Raw genomic sequence first — 15,135 nt, forward strand, 5'->3', positions numbered from 1 at the left:
CCCCCGCCCATGGCCAGCATGTCTCCTCTCCCCCATACCCTCCCCTCCATGTCCAGCACTTCTCTCTCCCCTCCCCTGCCCTCATGCCCAGCATATCGCCTCCCTCCCCTCATCCATGCCCAGCAATTCTCCTCTCCCCCCTGCCCTCCCCTGCATGTCCAGAGATTCTGCCCTTCCCTCCATGCCAGCAATTCTCTCTCCTGCCCTGCATGTCCGACATGTCCCCTCTCTCCCCTGCCCTCCATGCCAGCAATTCTCTCTCCCCTGCCCTGCATGTCCGACATGTCCCCTCTCTCCCTTGCCCTCCCCTCCCCTCTCCAAATCACGATGAACCGGCCGGCGGTGAAGACAGCGGTACTGAGGCAGGCACGCAGAAGACGCAGGGCGCGCGCAAGCAGGTTCGTCTTTCCTCTGATCTCGCATTGCTTCCCTCTCAGAGCGTCCCGCCCTCGAAGGCTGAGAGGGAAGCAACGAGATCAGAGGAGAAGACGAACCTGCTTGCGCATGCCCTGCGTCTTCTGCGTGCCTGCCTCAATGAGTACCGCTGTCTTCACCACCGGCCGGTTCATCGCGATTTGGAGAGGGGAGGGGATGGCAGGGGAGAGAGGGGACATGTCGGACATGCAGGGCAGGGGAGAGAGAATTGCTGGCATGGAGGGGAGGGCAGGGGAGAGAGGGGACATGTTGGACATGCAGGGCAGGAGAGAGAGAATTGCTGGCATGGAGGCCAGGGGAGGGGAGAGGAGAGAAGGGGACATGTCGGACATGCAGGGCAGGGGAGAGAGAATTGCTGGCATGGAGGTCAGGGGAGGGCAGAGGAGAGAGGGGACATGTCGGACATGCAGGGCAGGGGAGACAGAATTGCTGGCATGGAGGGCAGGGGAGAGAGGGGACATGTCGGAAATGCAGGGCAGGGGAGAGAGAATTGCTGGCATGGAGGTCAGGGGAGGGCAGAGGAGAGAAGGGGACATGTCGGACATGCAGGGCAGGGGAGACAGAATTGCTGGCATGGAGGGCAGGGGAGAGAGGGGACATGTCGGACATGGAGGGCAGAGGAGAGAGAATTGCTGGCATGGAGGGGAGGGCAGGGGAGAGAGGTGAATCGCGACCAGCAAAATTAAATGGATGGGAGCAGGACCTGAAAAAAAAGGTGCCGGTATGCCGTACCGGCACAAAAAAAGCACTGCCGATTAGTATCAATTGCTTAAGTGGCAATTATTGGTGCTGATTGGATACTACTGGATTTACGCACTCAATTTCAGTCGCGCTATATAGAAACTGGGGGTAAATGCATAATAAATTCAAAATTAAATAAATAAATCTTGTGCTGGTTGTATAGACCTTAATGTTGGATTTAAAACACGTTTACCAGTATTTTTGGTGATACTTAGGAAAAGGCAGCTAAGTGGAAGAATCCTGATGGTCATATGGACGGACTAACAACCAATGGTGTTCTGGTGATGCATCCAAAAGGAGGATTTACAGAGGAATCTAGACCTGGTATATGGCGGGAAATCTCAGTTTGTGGTGATGTTTACACTCTTCGGGAAACCAGATCGGCTCAACAAAGGGGTAAACTGGTAAGCTAACGATAGTTTCTCTGGTTAAAAGCTGTTAAAATCAAAATTAATGTTCTTGTCGCTTCATTTTCTTTTCCTTTCTACATCAAAATTTTTGAGCTGGTTGTTAGAGAGATCAGATGCAGTAGAGCAGTAGCAAATGAAGCAATCTGTTTAGCGTTTTATTTCTTTTAAAAAAAAGAGTGCAGAAGGAAGTTTTCAAAGTATATTGGAGGTAATTTTATAAGGAACGCAAGCAAGTAGAATAACGTTTTTTGTGCTTGAGTAGGGTCTTATAAAATTGCCTGGAGATACATATGTAAAAAGTAGGTGCACAGACACATTGTACCTAACTTTAAGGAATATGCATAGAGGCATTCCTGAGAGTGGAGAGTAGACAGGAGGGTTAGCAATTAGACACATATGTGCCCTTTCTTTCCTGCCTTGTGACAGCTGTAAATGTGTGTGTCTGCTTTCTATAGGGTAATTTTATAAGGGCATATCTCTCTATATAAAAAGCAACACCAACGTTCTATGAAGCCTCCAGCCAGAAGTGTGAAGGGGGCGAGATATCCGGTTTTCCTATGAGTGTCTGCCCCGCCCTCTCTGTAACACAGTCAGTGAAGGAAAACAGCAGAGCAGGAAATCAAATCGCTGGCTCTGTAACAGTGAAGGACTCAGAGGGGGGAGGGGAGAGAGGCCAGAGGGCAGGGACACACACACTCCCACATGCACACAGAAGAAAACATTGCTAGCCCCCGTTTCATTTGCATCAGAAACGGGGCTTTTTTACTAGTATTGTTTATAAAATACACAAACCAGAGCCAAACAAATTGCAGAACTGATGAGCAATATTGATCTCCAAATGAACAGTTAGTTCAGTAACTGTCAGTGTATCTAACCCTGCAAACTAAAATAAAGTATATGGAGATATCAATTTTTGGAGCAGTATAATCCATTCATTATAATCATAGGTCAATAAATTATATTTATAGTTGGATATACTATACGAAACCAGATTAGTCCATTTAGACCATATGAAAATATGCCCAAGTCAAAAAGAAATTTCAAACACAGTCAAAGTAGAGGAGTGTGGTAGAGGAGTGTGGTAGTCAAATAAACTTGTCATGAATACGTAAATCCAATTCTTCAAAGTCAGTCCAATAAAATCCAATTATCTCCATGACATATATCTAGTAAACAGGATAGTAGGAGTTATTAGGAAAGGGATGCAAAATAAGACCAGGAATATTATAATGCATCTGTATGATTGCATGGTGCTACCTCATCTGGAGTACTGCATTCAATTTTGGTCATCATATCTCAAAAAAAAGATATAGCGCAGTGGTCCCCAAACCTGGTCCTGAAGGCACCCCAGCCAGTCAGGATACCCATAATGAATATTCATGAGCGAGATCTGCATATACTGGCTCCACTACATGCAAATCTATCTCATGAATATTTATTGTGGATATACTGAAAACCTGACTGGCTGGGGCGCTTCCAGGACCAGGTTTGGGAAACACCGATATAGCAGAATCAGAAAAGGTTCAAAGAAGGATGACCAAAATACTAGAGGGGATGGAACTCCTCCCATATGAGGAAAGGCTAAAGAGGTTAGAGCTTCTCAGCTTTGAAAAGAGATGGCTGAGGGGGGGGGGGGGGGGGGGGCGGGGGGTATGATTGAGGTCTATAAAATCCTGAGTGGTGTAGAATGGGTAAAAGTGAATCGATTTTTCACTCTTTCAAAAAGTACAAAGACCAGGGGACACTCAATGAAATTACTTTTAAAACAAATAGGAGGAAATAGTTTTTCACTCAAAGAATAGTTAAGCTCTGGAACTCGTTGCCAGAGGATGTGGTAACAGCAGTTAGCGTATCTGGGATTTAAAAATGTTTGGACAAGTTCCTGAAAGAAAAGTCCATAATCTATTATTGTGATGGACATGGGAGAAACCACTGCTTGCCCGGGGATTGGTAGCATGGAATGTTGCTACTGTTGGGGTTTCTGCCAGGTACTTGTGACCTGGTGTCACGAAACGCCTAGCCAACTGACTGGGGTTATCCCGTGGCCACTTGGAGGGTCTATCTGCAGCACAGCTCAGGTCTGCCTGCACCTGCCGCTTGTGCTCTATTCTAGCACCCTCCTGCCACCGACTGGATCCCAACCACCTCTGGGTGAGTCTCCCGCTCTCAAATTATCCCCAGTGATTTCTAGGTTACTGGGGCCACACTCCCAGTGGTCCTATTGTTCCCAGAAAGCACTCACAGACCCAACACACAAACCACCAGGATTCTTTATCAGTCCAGACAGCAGGCAATAAACTGAATATTGTCTTTAAAATATTGAACAATGAACAAAAAAAGTGCAATCGGCAAACAGTAACAGGTAACTGAAATATGGATCAATTCTAAAATTATCTAAATATTTGTATACTAAGTAGTATCTGGGAAGATCAGGACATATAACTGTTCACAGAGCCTTAAAAAAGAGATCCTACTCTTTTTTTTTTTTTTTTTCTGGCTAAGACTGGGGCAAAAGCCACTGAAATGCAAATGAAATGAGCTCCTGGGCCAATCAGAGCCCAGAACAGCAATCTTTGAAAGTGCACTGCAGACTGCCTTTCCAAAAAGGCTTAAACCAAAAAAAAACAGCCTTGGTTCTGCAGCAGCTTTAAATCGTAACCATGCACCACCTGCTGGCCAAACGAGAGAAATGCACTTCAGGCTATAATACAATTTAGAGGCTTAAAACCCACTGTTCTGTCACACCTGGACTGGCCACTGTTGGAAACAGGATACTGGGCTAGATGGACCATTGGTCTGACCCAGTATGGCTATTCTTATGTTCTGCTTCAGGGTCTTCATCTAAGATGATAGTCCATGATGTTCACCAGGGGCGTATCTGGACTCCGGCGGTAGGGGGGCCAGAGGGAGGGGGCACAGTTTAGCCCCCCCCCGCCGCCCCCCCTCCCCCCATTGCCGGACACCCCCTCCCTTCCCGCTGCCAACCCTCGCTCCCCGCTGTCGCTTACTTTTGCTGGCGGGGGACCCCAACCCCCGCCAGCCGAGATCCGCTTCCTCCTCCGAGTCCTACCTTTAAAAATATTTCTTCAGCTGGCGGGGGATTCCAACCCCCGCCAGCCGACCCGAGATCTTCTTTAACTTTCTTCTATCTTCGTCCTCCGCGTGGCCGACGTGTTGCTGCTGTTGTGCAAAGCTGAAATCCAATTTCGAAGTCTGACGTCGCAGCACGTTACGACGTCAGTCAGACTCCGAAACTGGATTTCAGCTTTGCACAACAGCAGCAACACGTCGGCCACGCGGAGGACGAAGGTAGAAGAAAGTTAAAGAAGATCTCGGGTCGGCTGGCGGGAGTTGGAGTCCCCTGCCAGCTGAAGAAATATTTTTAAAGGTAGGAAGCGGATCTCGGCTGCCGGGGGTTGGGGCCCCCCACCAGCAAAAGTAAGCGACGGAGGGGAGGGTTGACGGCGGTAGGGGGGCCAGGGCGAAATCTGCGGGGGCCCAGGCCCCTGTGGCCCCACGCAGATACGCCCCTGATGTTCACAACAGCTCTCCATACACTGATGAAAATTTATAAAAATTGGCTTCAGTGTTTTTTTGCCCACAGACTGTGCTTACAACAACCAATCACAGTGTATCTGCAAAAGATAATCCATTACTATTTATTTATTATTAATTATTTACTTAATTTTTTAGCCCCTCCTCTTGACCGCCCAGAACAGGTTACAGAAATTGCATTTATAATAATAAAATATTAAACGGTACTTAATAGGAGTCAAACATTAATTTCAATTGACAGAAAACAGTTTAGTACAGCAGATCTTCAACATGAGTTCTAGCCGTCTTCCTCTGTTTTTATTTATTGATAATGTGACCATGCTTTAATAAAATATGCACACACATTTTGAAACAGCTGTAAATTTGTGCACTTTCCATTGTTTCGAACTTTTCACATTGGTGCCCTATTATGAAATTATCCCCTGTGGGGGTAATTAAAATGCTTTTTCTGACATGTGGAGCGGCATTTTAGAAAGGAGGTCCAACTCAGAATATGCACATCTAAGTCAGAATATCATAAATGGATGTCTTTATCAACAGGATACAGCCTGCTATAAACTAAAAGTGAGACAGAAGTCTGTGTGCTGGAAACATCCAGAATCATATTCCTTTTACAAACTGAAACATCCAAATTATGAACGGGGAAAAAACAAGGGATGTGGTCATCTGTATAAACGACCATCTTTAAAATGGCCACACAGACATCCAAACAGGGTAGAGGGGTAGCCTAATGGTTAGAGCAGTGGGTTGAGAATCAGGGGACACAGGTTCAAATAGCATTTGAGCTGTTGTAATTTTTTTTTTTTTTTTTAATTGTGAGCCCTCCAGGAAGAGAAAAATATCTATTGTACCTGAATGTACATCACTTTAATATTTTTCAGGCTTGGAGGTGTCTTATATATTCAGATATAATAGGTATTTTTTTGTTCCAGGAGGGCTTACAGTTAAAAAAAAAAAAAAAAAAAAAAAAAAAAAAGCTGAAGTGGGTTTTGAACCTCTGTCCCTTGGTTCTCAGTCCAATAAACTAACCATTAGGCTACTTCTCAGACCTCCATGCTGCTCTGTTAAGAAAGTCCATAATACCTGAAGCTGTCATAGAGCCTGGTGTCCTTTGCCAGTTTCACATTTAGGGGAGGAGAGGGAGGAGGACAGTAACTACTGGGGGATTAAGGAGGTGTCATGCCTTATTCCCCCTAGTGTACAAGTGCTGTAACCTGAACGCGACAAGTACCAGGTCCAAACTTCATATTTTGGGCTCTCCTTAGTCCTGCCCAAAATACCCCACACCATACCCCCTTGCCATATAGACATACTGCAATGTGAGTCATTCATGTCCTACCTTTGTAAAATTGGGTTTTGAGCATCCATGCAATATGGATGTCTAAATACCAGTTTTCAGACATCCAAAACAAGAATAGAGCTGCTAAAATAACCACTGTAGTCATGCAAAAAGTATGCTCATATGCACGTACCTCTACACAGAGTGGAAGTAGAGCTGCAATGTACGTGTATTTTATAAAACAAACAAAACAGTGGAAACACAGCTCTATAAATACTTCAGTCCTCTGGGAGAAGAGAATTCATATGGCCAGCATCATAGCTGAAATGCCAACAAGCCATTTAGTCACCACAAGTTAAAAGCTTTTCTTTTAATCATAGGTCAATCGTGTCCATTTTTATGTCCGGTTTTTCTGATACGCAAATAAGCTTTTCATCCACAGCCATTGGTTACATGTGCAAAATCATAAAGTCCACAGTCCTCCCCCCAAAATTATTATTATTTTTTTAGAATAATTAGGATGACCACATTGTCAAAACCCAATGTTGCTATGCAACTTATCTCAGTCCTTCAATCCCTACTGGGATCTGTGTTTCACCGAAGGCTTCTGCAGGGGACAAATGAAGGCTATTACTCCATACACGGGTCCACTCCATATAAATAGGACTGTAAGGAAAAAAAGTTAAAAATTACTCATGGCACAAAAAAAGCAAACTGTGTTGATGTTAAACAATCTGACAAACATACCAGTATCAAACTGATTAGTCGAGCGCTGTTAGCAAACCCCACATAAAATGACAGCGGATTTTAAACCTGACGCTGTCGTACCCATAGACCAATTGGCCGTCAGAAAATGCCAGCCAATAGTAGCAGCTAGAATAAAGAAGGAGCACAATTACAGAAAAAGCAGACCATTGTACACCTATATTGAAACCTGAAGGTTCACATGAATGTAATTAATGGATTCACCTGTGCTTGCCCTGAAGTAACTTTAAAGTGCAATTGCCACCTCTCTTACTGACAAAACAAACAAAATCTTCAAAAGACTGTCCCAAGGAAGAACCAGTAGAGCATCCAACTTGCCTCTTGTGGTACAGTCATCCTAACATGCAGGTAGTTTTCCCAACATATAGTTTGTTGCATTTGCATGTTAGAACATATACCACATGGTCCGTTTTACAATCTGTGCTGTCTTTCAAAGCATATTGTTGACCATCATAAGGATTGGTGAATGAAGAAATGTCAATGGCCATAGCGCAGGTGCTACAATTGCCGCATCTACAATGGCCCACACTTTTTTGGTTCAGATGATTGCTTCAAAACTGATGGACTTATTATTTCCTTCAAATTGAGTATCCTAGAAAAAGCAATCCCAAGCCCTCTGGTCCTTGAATATAGGGTGAATTTTCATCACCTTTCAATTTTTCTTGATGACATTAGCCGCCACGTCCTCACCCGTCGAAAACTGCAACACACGGGTTCGTATTGTATTATCTTCAGCAACCGAATTACAAGACTAGAACAGCAAATCACAGCTACAATACTTAGTATGTTTATATGCTTTCTTCAACACTGTGTGGTACCCTCTTTTATTAGGACATCAGAAAATAATTTAGGTTGTAACTTAAAGTCAGAGTCTTCAGAACAAATATATTTATATCAGAAAAAAATGCAAATAAGGAAGACTGTCTTTAAGTTTAACATGAGGCAACTACCATACTGCAACATAGTGTTGCGCTCAGTGGATTTTTTGTAAACCTTGATAATAAAACAATTATTATGCAAAATTACCTGAACATCCAAAAAATTCACTGACTTGCAAGAAAAAGTAAAAGTGAACTGAATATGCACATTACAGGTATTGAGCTATTGGACGAATTCCCATAACTCATCGTGTTGGCATTTCAGCTATGATGCTGACCGGAGTTCTTTTCTTCCAAAGGATTGGAGTATTTATAAAGCTGTGTTTTGTTTCCATCTGTTTTGGTTTGTGCATTTTATAAAACATGCATGTGTATGCGTTAGCGTAATTTTTTTAATGAGTTGCCTATTTGTGCTTTTTTTTTTTTTTTTTAATAAAGATACAGACATTTATGGGGGTAGTTTTTATAGGGCGATAAAGGTTGGGCTTTTACTACACCTTAATTTTTACCATGGGAGTGACTAATATTTGGTGCTTAGTACTATATGTTGGGTCACTCCCACAGTACCAAATAAATTACTGCTTTCAATCAACCTCACAAGCAGCATTTTTTTAAACCATCCTAAGTGTGGGCCAGTGCTCCTGAGAGCTTCTTAAAGGGTTATTTACAAATGCACTTACCTACAAATGCACTCAGTCTGCTGCCCCTCACTATCTTTCTACCCTCATCTCCCCTTACGTTCCCGCCCGTAACCTCCGTTCACAGGATAAATCCCTCCTCTCTGTACCCTTCTCCACCACCGCCAACTCCAGGCTCCGCTCTTTCTGCCTCGCCTCACCCTATGCTTGGAACAACCTTCCTGAGCCCTTACGCCAAGCCCCCTCCCTGCCCATCTTCAAGTCTTTGCTTAAAGCCCACCTCTTCAATGCTGCGTTCGGCACCTAACCCTTACCGTTCAGTGAATCCAGACTGCCCCTATCGGACCGACCGTTCACTTGTCTATTAGATTGTAAGCTCTTTGAGCAGGGACTGTCTCTCTTTGTTAAATTGTACAGCGCTGCGTAACCCTAGTAGCGCTCTAGAAATGTTAAGTAGTAGTAGTAGTTATTGAAAACCAGAAGACAGTCCGATTGAAAAATAAATCTCAAAAACAATCTGAAATTGCATTTGCATTATAGTTAACATATAGCTAGATGAGAGAAAAAGACCTCAGAAGCTTTTGTAGAGATACATATTGAAATATCTCAGCCTATTAGGCCAGCATTCACAATCAGGAGGTGCCCCCATCTTCTTTGCCTCCCCCCTGCAATGATATACCCCCCCCCCCATCCATCTCAGTGGCGTTCCTAATGGGGTGGACACCCGGGTCGGCACCCCGCCCCCCCCCCGGGTGCAGCGCCCCCCCCCCCCCCCCCGATGCAGTGCGGACCCCCCCCTCCGGGTGCATGCCGCTGGGGGGGGGGGTGCCGCAGTGCGCGCCTGCTGCGAGTTTACTAACTTTGCTCATTCGAGCTGCAGCGAACGAGAGAAGTTAGCGAACTCTTGCAGCAGGCGCGTGCTGCAGCACCCCCCAGCGGCGTGCACCCGGGGCGGACCGCCCCCCCCCCCCTTGGTACACCACTGATCCATCTTCACCCTGAAGATTCCCCACAATAATATAAAACCCCCTCCCATTCTTTCTGTGGATCACCCCCTCCCCCCACAGAGCCTACCCTTCTTTAATTCCTGGTGTCTAGTGGGTTAGGGGCAGGAGTGATCCCCATTTGCTCCTGCACCTTCTGGCACTGGCAGCCCTAGTGGTAGTCTTGCGTATTACCAGCAGTTTGATTTCTAGCGGTGGTACCACAAGACTATTACTAGATGTTTCTGGCACCATTTTGAATCTAGTGCCATCAGACTCCAGGGGTTAAGAAAGATATGCCCAGACGAGATACAAGGGAGGGTGGGGATGCTTTGTGAGATTGGGAGGGTATTTGGAGTAGTGGGATGAACTGAGAGAATCTTCAGGGTGGAGGGGATATATCTGCAGTGGGGGGACTTCCTGGCAGGGGAATTTCATTGTTGAGGGGAATGGGTAGCGAACAACTCCTGATTGTGAGTGCCAGCACCTTTAAGAAGTGCCTGAATGCATTAGGTCATAAGCCTGATGCTTCTGGAACAGAAATATTTATTTATCTAGATTTGCTCACACCTTTTCAGGAGTAACTCAAGATGAGTTACATTCAGGTACACTGGGTATTTCCCTGTCATCTCCACCACCTCCCATGGGAGGGCATTCCAGGTATCTACCACCCTCTCAGTGAAAAAATACTTCCTGACATTATTCCCGAGTCGGCCCCCCCTGCAACCTCAATTCATGCCCTCTGGTTCCACCACCTTCCTGTCTCTGAAAAACGTTTCTTTGCAGATTAATACCTTTCAAAAATTTGAACGTCTATATCATAGCACCCCTGTTTCTCCTTTCCTCCAGGCTATACATGTTTAGCTCAGTAAGTCTCTCCATGTACGTCTTGCTATATAAACCCCCTACCATTTTAGTCACTTTTCTCTGAACCGCTTAATGCCATAGGTGTTTAACAATTAAGTTAGGCGCAGCTGGCAATATTCTATACATTGTGCACCCAAATTTGCGTGCTAGTCAGCAATTTGGGCCCCCAGCTTTATAGAATCCGGGGGATGAAGGCAGTATTCACCACTAAGTGGATCATTTCAACAGTCCTACAGTAACTGCTTAGCTATATGGAGAGCAGTTGCCCCAACTCAGTCCCATGATAGTGCTGAAGCCATTAGAGCAATTTTCACCAGCAGTATCCATATAGCAGTGAGTTCTATATATGGCGCGAAAAAAAGTAAGATTTCATAAGCCGAGGTTTATAGAATAGCACTTACACCCAGGAATCACGCCTAACTTTAGGCGTGGCCATTTGCATCAACTGAAATGTGGTGCACATGTACGTGCCTAAATTAGGTGCCTATTCCCCCCCATTCTATAACAACTTGCATAAATGCTAGGAAAGCTTCCGTTCTGCCCATGATCCTCCTATATTCGTGCTTTCTTGTTTTTACTTTCGCGTAAAATGTAGACACGGATCTTGTGCTTAAATTTATAATCGTAAATTCCAGTTAAATATAATTAGTGCCAATAATTGTTAAAAAGCCAATTGGCGCTAATTAGCTTATTTAATTAAATTGTGCTCACACCCCAATTTGCACGCATTATTTTTGTCTATTTTTATAGAATTAGGGGGAGAATGCCATTGAAAATTTTTAGCCATTAGTAAGCAGAACTTTGTTCTTCAATAGTGTTACAAATTCACCGGTCTTGTTTGGAGAAATCCATTTTTCCATAGATTTTAGGGTGTAATTCAAGATGGGAAATAAATAATGTTAGGAATCACAATGCTTTATGATCTTTTAGGAAAGAATTGTAGAAACAAACATAGGGCCCTGTTTACTAAACCACACTATAGGCACACTAACATTAACGCTAGAGCTACCCATAGGAATATATGGGTGTCTCTAACGTTAGCACGCATTACTTTGTAGTGCGCGCTAAAAACGCTAGCGTAGCTTAGTAAACAGGGCCCATAGTAATTTGAATTATTGATTTACTTTCCTTTTTCATTGAGAAGGAGCTCCGATCTCAACTGCCATTCTTCTTTTTTTATATTTTGAAGGTGGAGAATGAGACCAATGTCCTGCAAGATGGCTCCCTGGTTGATCTGTGCGGTGCTACCCTTCTGTGGAGAACAGCAGACGGTTTGTTTCACACACCAACTCAGAAGCACATAGAAGCTCTTCGACAAGAAATTAATGCAGCTAGGCCACAGTGCCCTGTTGGGCTGAACACTTTAGCATTTCCCAGTATTAACCGTAAGGATGTAGTAGAAGAGAAACAACCCTGGGCCTACCTCAGCTGTGGCCATGTACACGGCTATCACAACTGGGGACATCGCAGTGACACAGAAGCAAATGAGCGCGAATGTCCAATGTGTAGAACAGTCGGCCCTTACGTGCCTCTCTGGCTTGGTTGTGAAGCAGGATTTTACGTGGACGCTGGGCCTCCCACCCACGCTTTCAGTCCATGTGGACACGTTTGCTCAGAGAAATCTGCAAAGTACTGGTCCCAGATCCCTTTGCCTCATGGCACACATGCATTTCATGCTGCTTGTCCTTTCTGTGCAGCACAACTCTCCGGAGAAGAAAACTGCATTAAACTCATTTTCCAAGGCCCAGTTGACTGATTCTATTTACAAGACTGTGATAAGATTGTTTTGTTAAAATCATTACTGTGAAGGTTTTGCCACTAAGCCTAGATTTTAACTTTTTTTTTATTTTTTTTATAATGTTGCTATCAATGGGGAGAACAGAGAGTACAGGATATATCGATGACATATTTTAGCCTGACAGATCTCAGTGCTGCACGGCGCTAGCAGCACCTTCGTTGAGGTCTATAGTGTTTGGAAAATGTCTTTTACCACAGACCTTTGGCAAGAAACATGTCTTAATGTTTGTTTCTTTTTAAAAAAAAAAGTTTGAATTTTTCTAATGAACAGTATTTTCTTCTAATATTTCCTTTTTAATAACATTTTGCAGATGTAGAAGAAACTTTAAGATCATAATCTTGTATTGAAAACTTTGCAACACAGCTGAGTTGAATTTTTTCTCAGAGATAAAACACTGTGGGCTCCTTTTACAAAACCGCGATAGTGATTCCCATACAGCAAATGTGATAAAGCTCATAGGAATTGAATGGGCTTTGTCGCATTTGCCGCATCGCGGCTTGGTAAAAGGAGCCCTTTGGGCATTGAAAGTGTCTGTTCAGATACAGCTATTTTAAATTGGATACAGAAATGAAGATTATGTCTGTAATACAGCTAGTGAATTTCATAGTTTATTAATTGCTTTGGGGGGGGGGGGGGGGGGTCATGTCAGTGCTCCAGAGCACCAATATCAACACATGGATCTGCACACTCAGTGGGGTTGAAAAACCTACAGGTTACCTACCTTTTATTTTTTCTTAGAAGTTATTTCATATCCTTTTATATTTTGTATATTGCAGTGGGTCTCTTCTGCTCTACTTGAATCTCTAGGATTGTAGCATTATGATATAGTGATTACAACAAAAAGGTACCTAATAGCAACCTGTCACTGTAGCTGTGAAAAGAACCATAGGTATGGTTTTCTTCTGGAACTGAGAAGTAAAGAGGGGCCAATGTTTGGGCTGTGATGTTCATAAAATGTAGGTATTTTAATTCTCTGTTTGGGGAGGGGAATAGGGAGGAACGGGCTGCTTTTTTTTTTTTTTTTTTTTTTTTTTAACTTGGATTGTGTACTTTAATCTGATTTTCATTCAATAATTAAAAATCAGTTCTATTGGACTCCTCAGCAAACAGTACCATAAGGCATTCTTTGACTCAGAGAGTATAGTAGACTTGCCCAAATCAAAGTTCAAGTTCAAGTTTCAAATTTATTTGATGTACCACCTAATCAGTGGACTATCTAGGCAGGTCACAAGATTTACAAAATAAAATTTATCAGAAAAGAAAGGAAGGAGAAATCATAATTTGTATTGAGAAAAGAACAGGGCCCTACTAATGTTGCATCCAGGTTCCACAGACCAGCAACACCCCTGCCATATAGCTGGTCCACCAGCGGAGATCAAGAATCAAATGCCTTGTTAAAGTTCTCAGTCCAGCCTTAAATTTTTCTAAGATGGTTGAGACCTTTAATAGCCTAGGATATTGTTCCAATGTGCAGGGCCAGTAACACTAACAGTGGAATGATGTATAGTACTCAAATGGATAGACCTAAATCATGCCTCTGCAGTATTGTTTCCTGCTTCCCCTCTTCTGCGCAAGGTTGTTGATCCACAAGATGATTTTTACACAGTCTCACTAGGAAGGAGTTTTGCATTTGCTCTCCAGCGGGCAGACCACCACAGGGAGCTTGGTTCTCATTTAAATTTGACTCTAGAGAGCTTGTTGCAGGTCACTAGATCAAGTCCCCACTTCAGAAAATACATAAACAGGCCTGGCAAATATGGGCCTTGACCTTCCCAATCTAAAAATCAACCCACCTCTTGAAAAGTAAATTAGAATAAACCACTTTTGACTCTCCATTTTAATGCCTTTAACTTTCCAGGCATGCTGGGTGGGGTGGGGGGAAAGCACCCTTGGTCACTGGTGTTAAAATATTAGGGGTGTACAGGCCAAAAATGTTTTATTTTGTTTAGCTTTATTTGTAAAATGTTTCCTTTTAGGTGTGATATGGTCACTAGTGCACAGTATTGCTCAATAGTGTGGCCTTATGCTCAAATACTCTGTACTATTGTGCAGTAGTACACGCTGCTTCAGTAGTACTTTCACAGATAAATAGTGTGCATTATTATTATTATCTGAAATGATGTGTTTTTTCCTTTGTTTCTAGTTAAAAACACATTCACATTTCCCCTGCTGTTTTAAATGCACATTTCTGTAAACATTTCTGAAGTCGGATCTGGGGTACCAGTGGCGTAGCCAAGGGTGGGCCCAGGCCCACCCAGTAGCAGCACACCTATGAAGTGTCTGGCAGGGATCCCCAAGCCCCACCAGCCGAAAATTTCCAACTGTCCTTCTTGTATACCAGCCTTCCCTCTAATGTATTCCCGCCTATGCGGAAACAGGAAGTTGCATCAGAGGGACGGCTGTGGGGCCAACATGAGCAGTGTGTATTAGTTGCTGCTCGATGCCGTGAAAATCTGCTGTTTAATAGGTATGGAACAGGGCGGACTTCTGCCCACCCATCTTGGGCCCAGGCCCACCCAAAATTGGGTGTCTGGCTACGCCCCTGTGGGGTACCTCCTTGCCAGTCAGGATTTCAGGATATCCACCATGAATATGCATGAGATTGATTTCCATATATTGCCTCCATTGTGTGCAAATCTCTATCATGCATATTCATTATAGATATCCTGAAAACCTGACTGGCAAGGACGGTACTCCAGGACTGACTTGGGGAAACACTGCTCTAAACTATCCCACGGATTCTACCTATGGTGCCTAAATTTGGATGCGCTTCTGAGATGCATATG

At 43.9% G+C, this 15,135-nt stretch overlaps 1 protein-coding gene across 1 annotated transcript in view; it reads left to right on the plus strand.

The window, feature by feature from the left end:
• The window catches only part of PELI2 (pellino E3 ubiquitin protein ligase family member 2), a 193,350-nt gene extending 178,797 nt beyond the window's left edge, over window positions 1-14,553 (plus strand). The window contains exons 5-6 of the mRNA XM_030215316.1: window positions 1,392-1,580; window positions 11,741-14,553. Of these exons, the coding sequence (XP_030071176.1) occupies window positions 1,392-1,580; window positions 11,741-12,307 (756 nt within the window). The 3' untranslated portion in view covers window positions 12,308-14,553. The remainder of the gene's footprint in view (window positions 1-1,391; window positions 1,581-11,740) is intronic.
• The last annotated feature ends 582 nt before the right edge of the window (window positions 14,554-15,135 follow it).

This window comes from Microcaecilia unicolor, chromosome 9 (assembly GCF_901765095.1).
Source record: "Microcaecilia unicolor chromosome 9, aMicUni1.1, whole genome shotgun sequence".
NCBI classification, from domain to species: domain Eukaryota; kingdom Metazoa; phylum Chordata; class Amphibia; order Gymnophiona; family Siphonopidae; genus Microcaecilia; species Microcaecilia unicolor.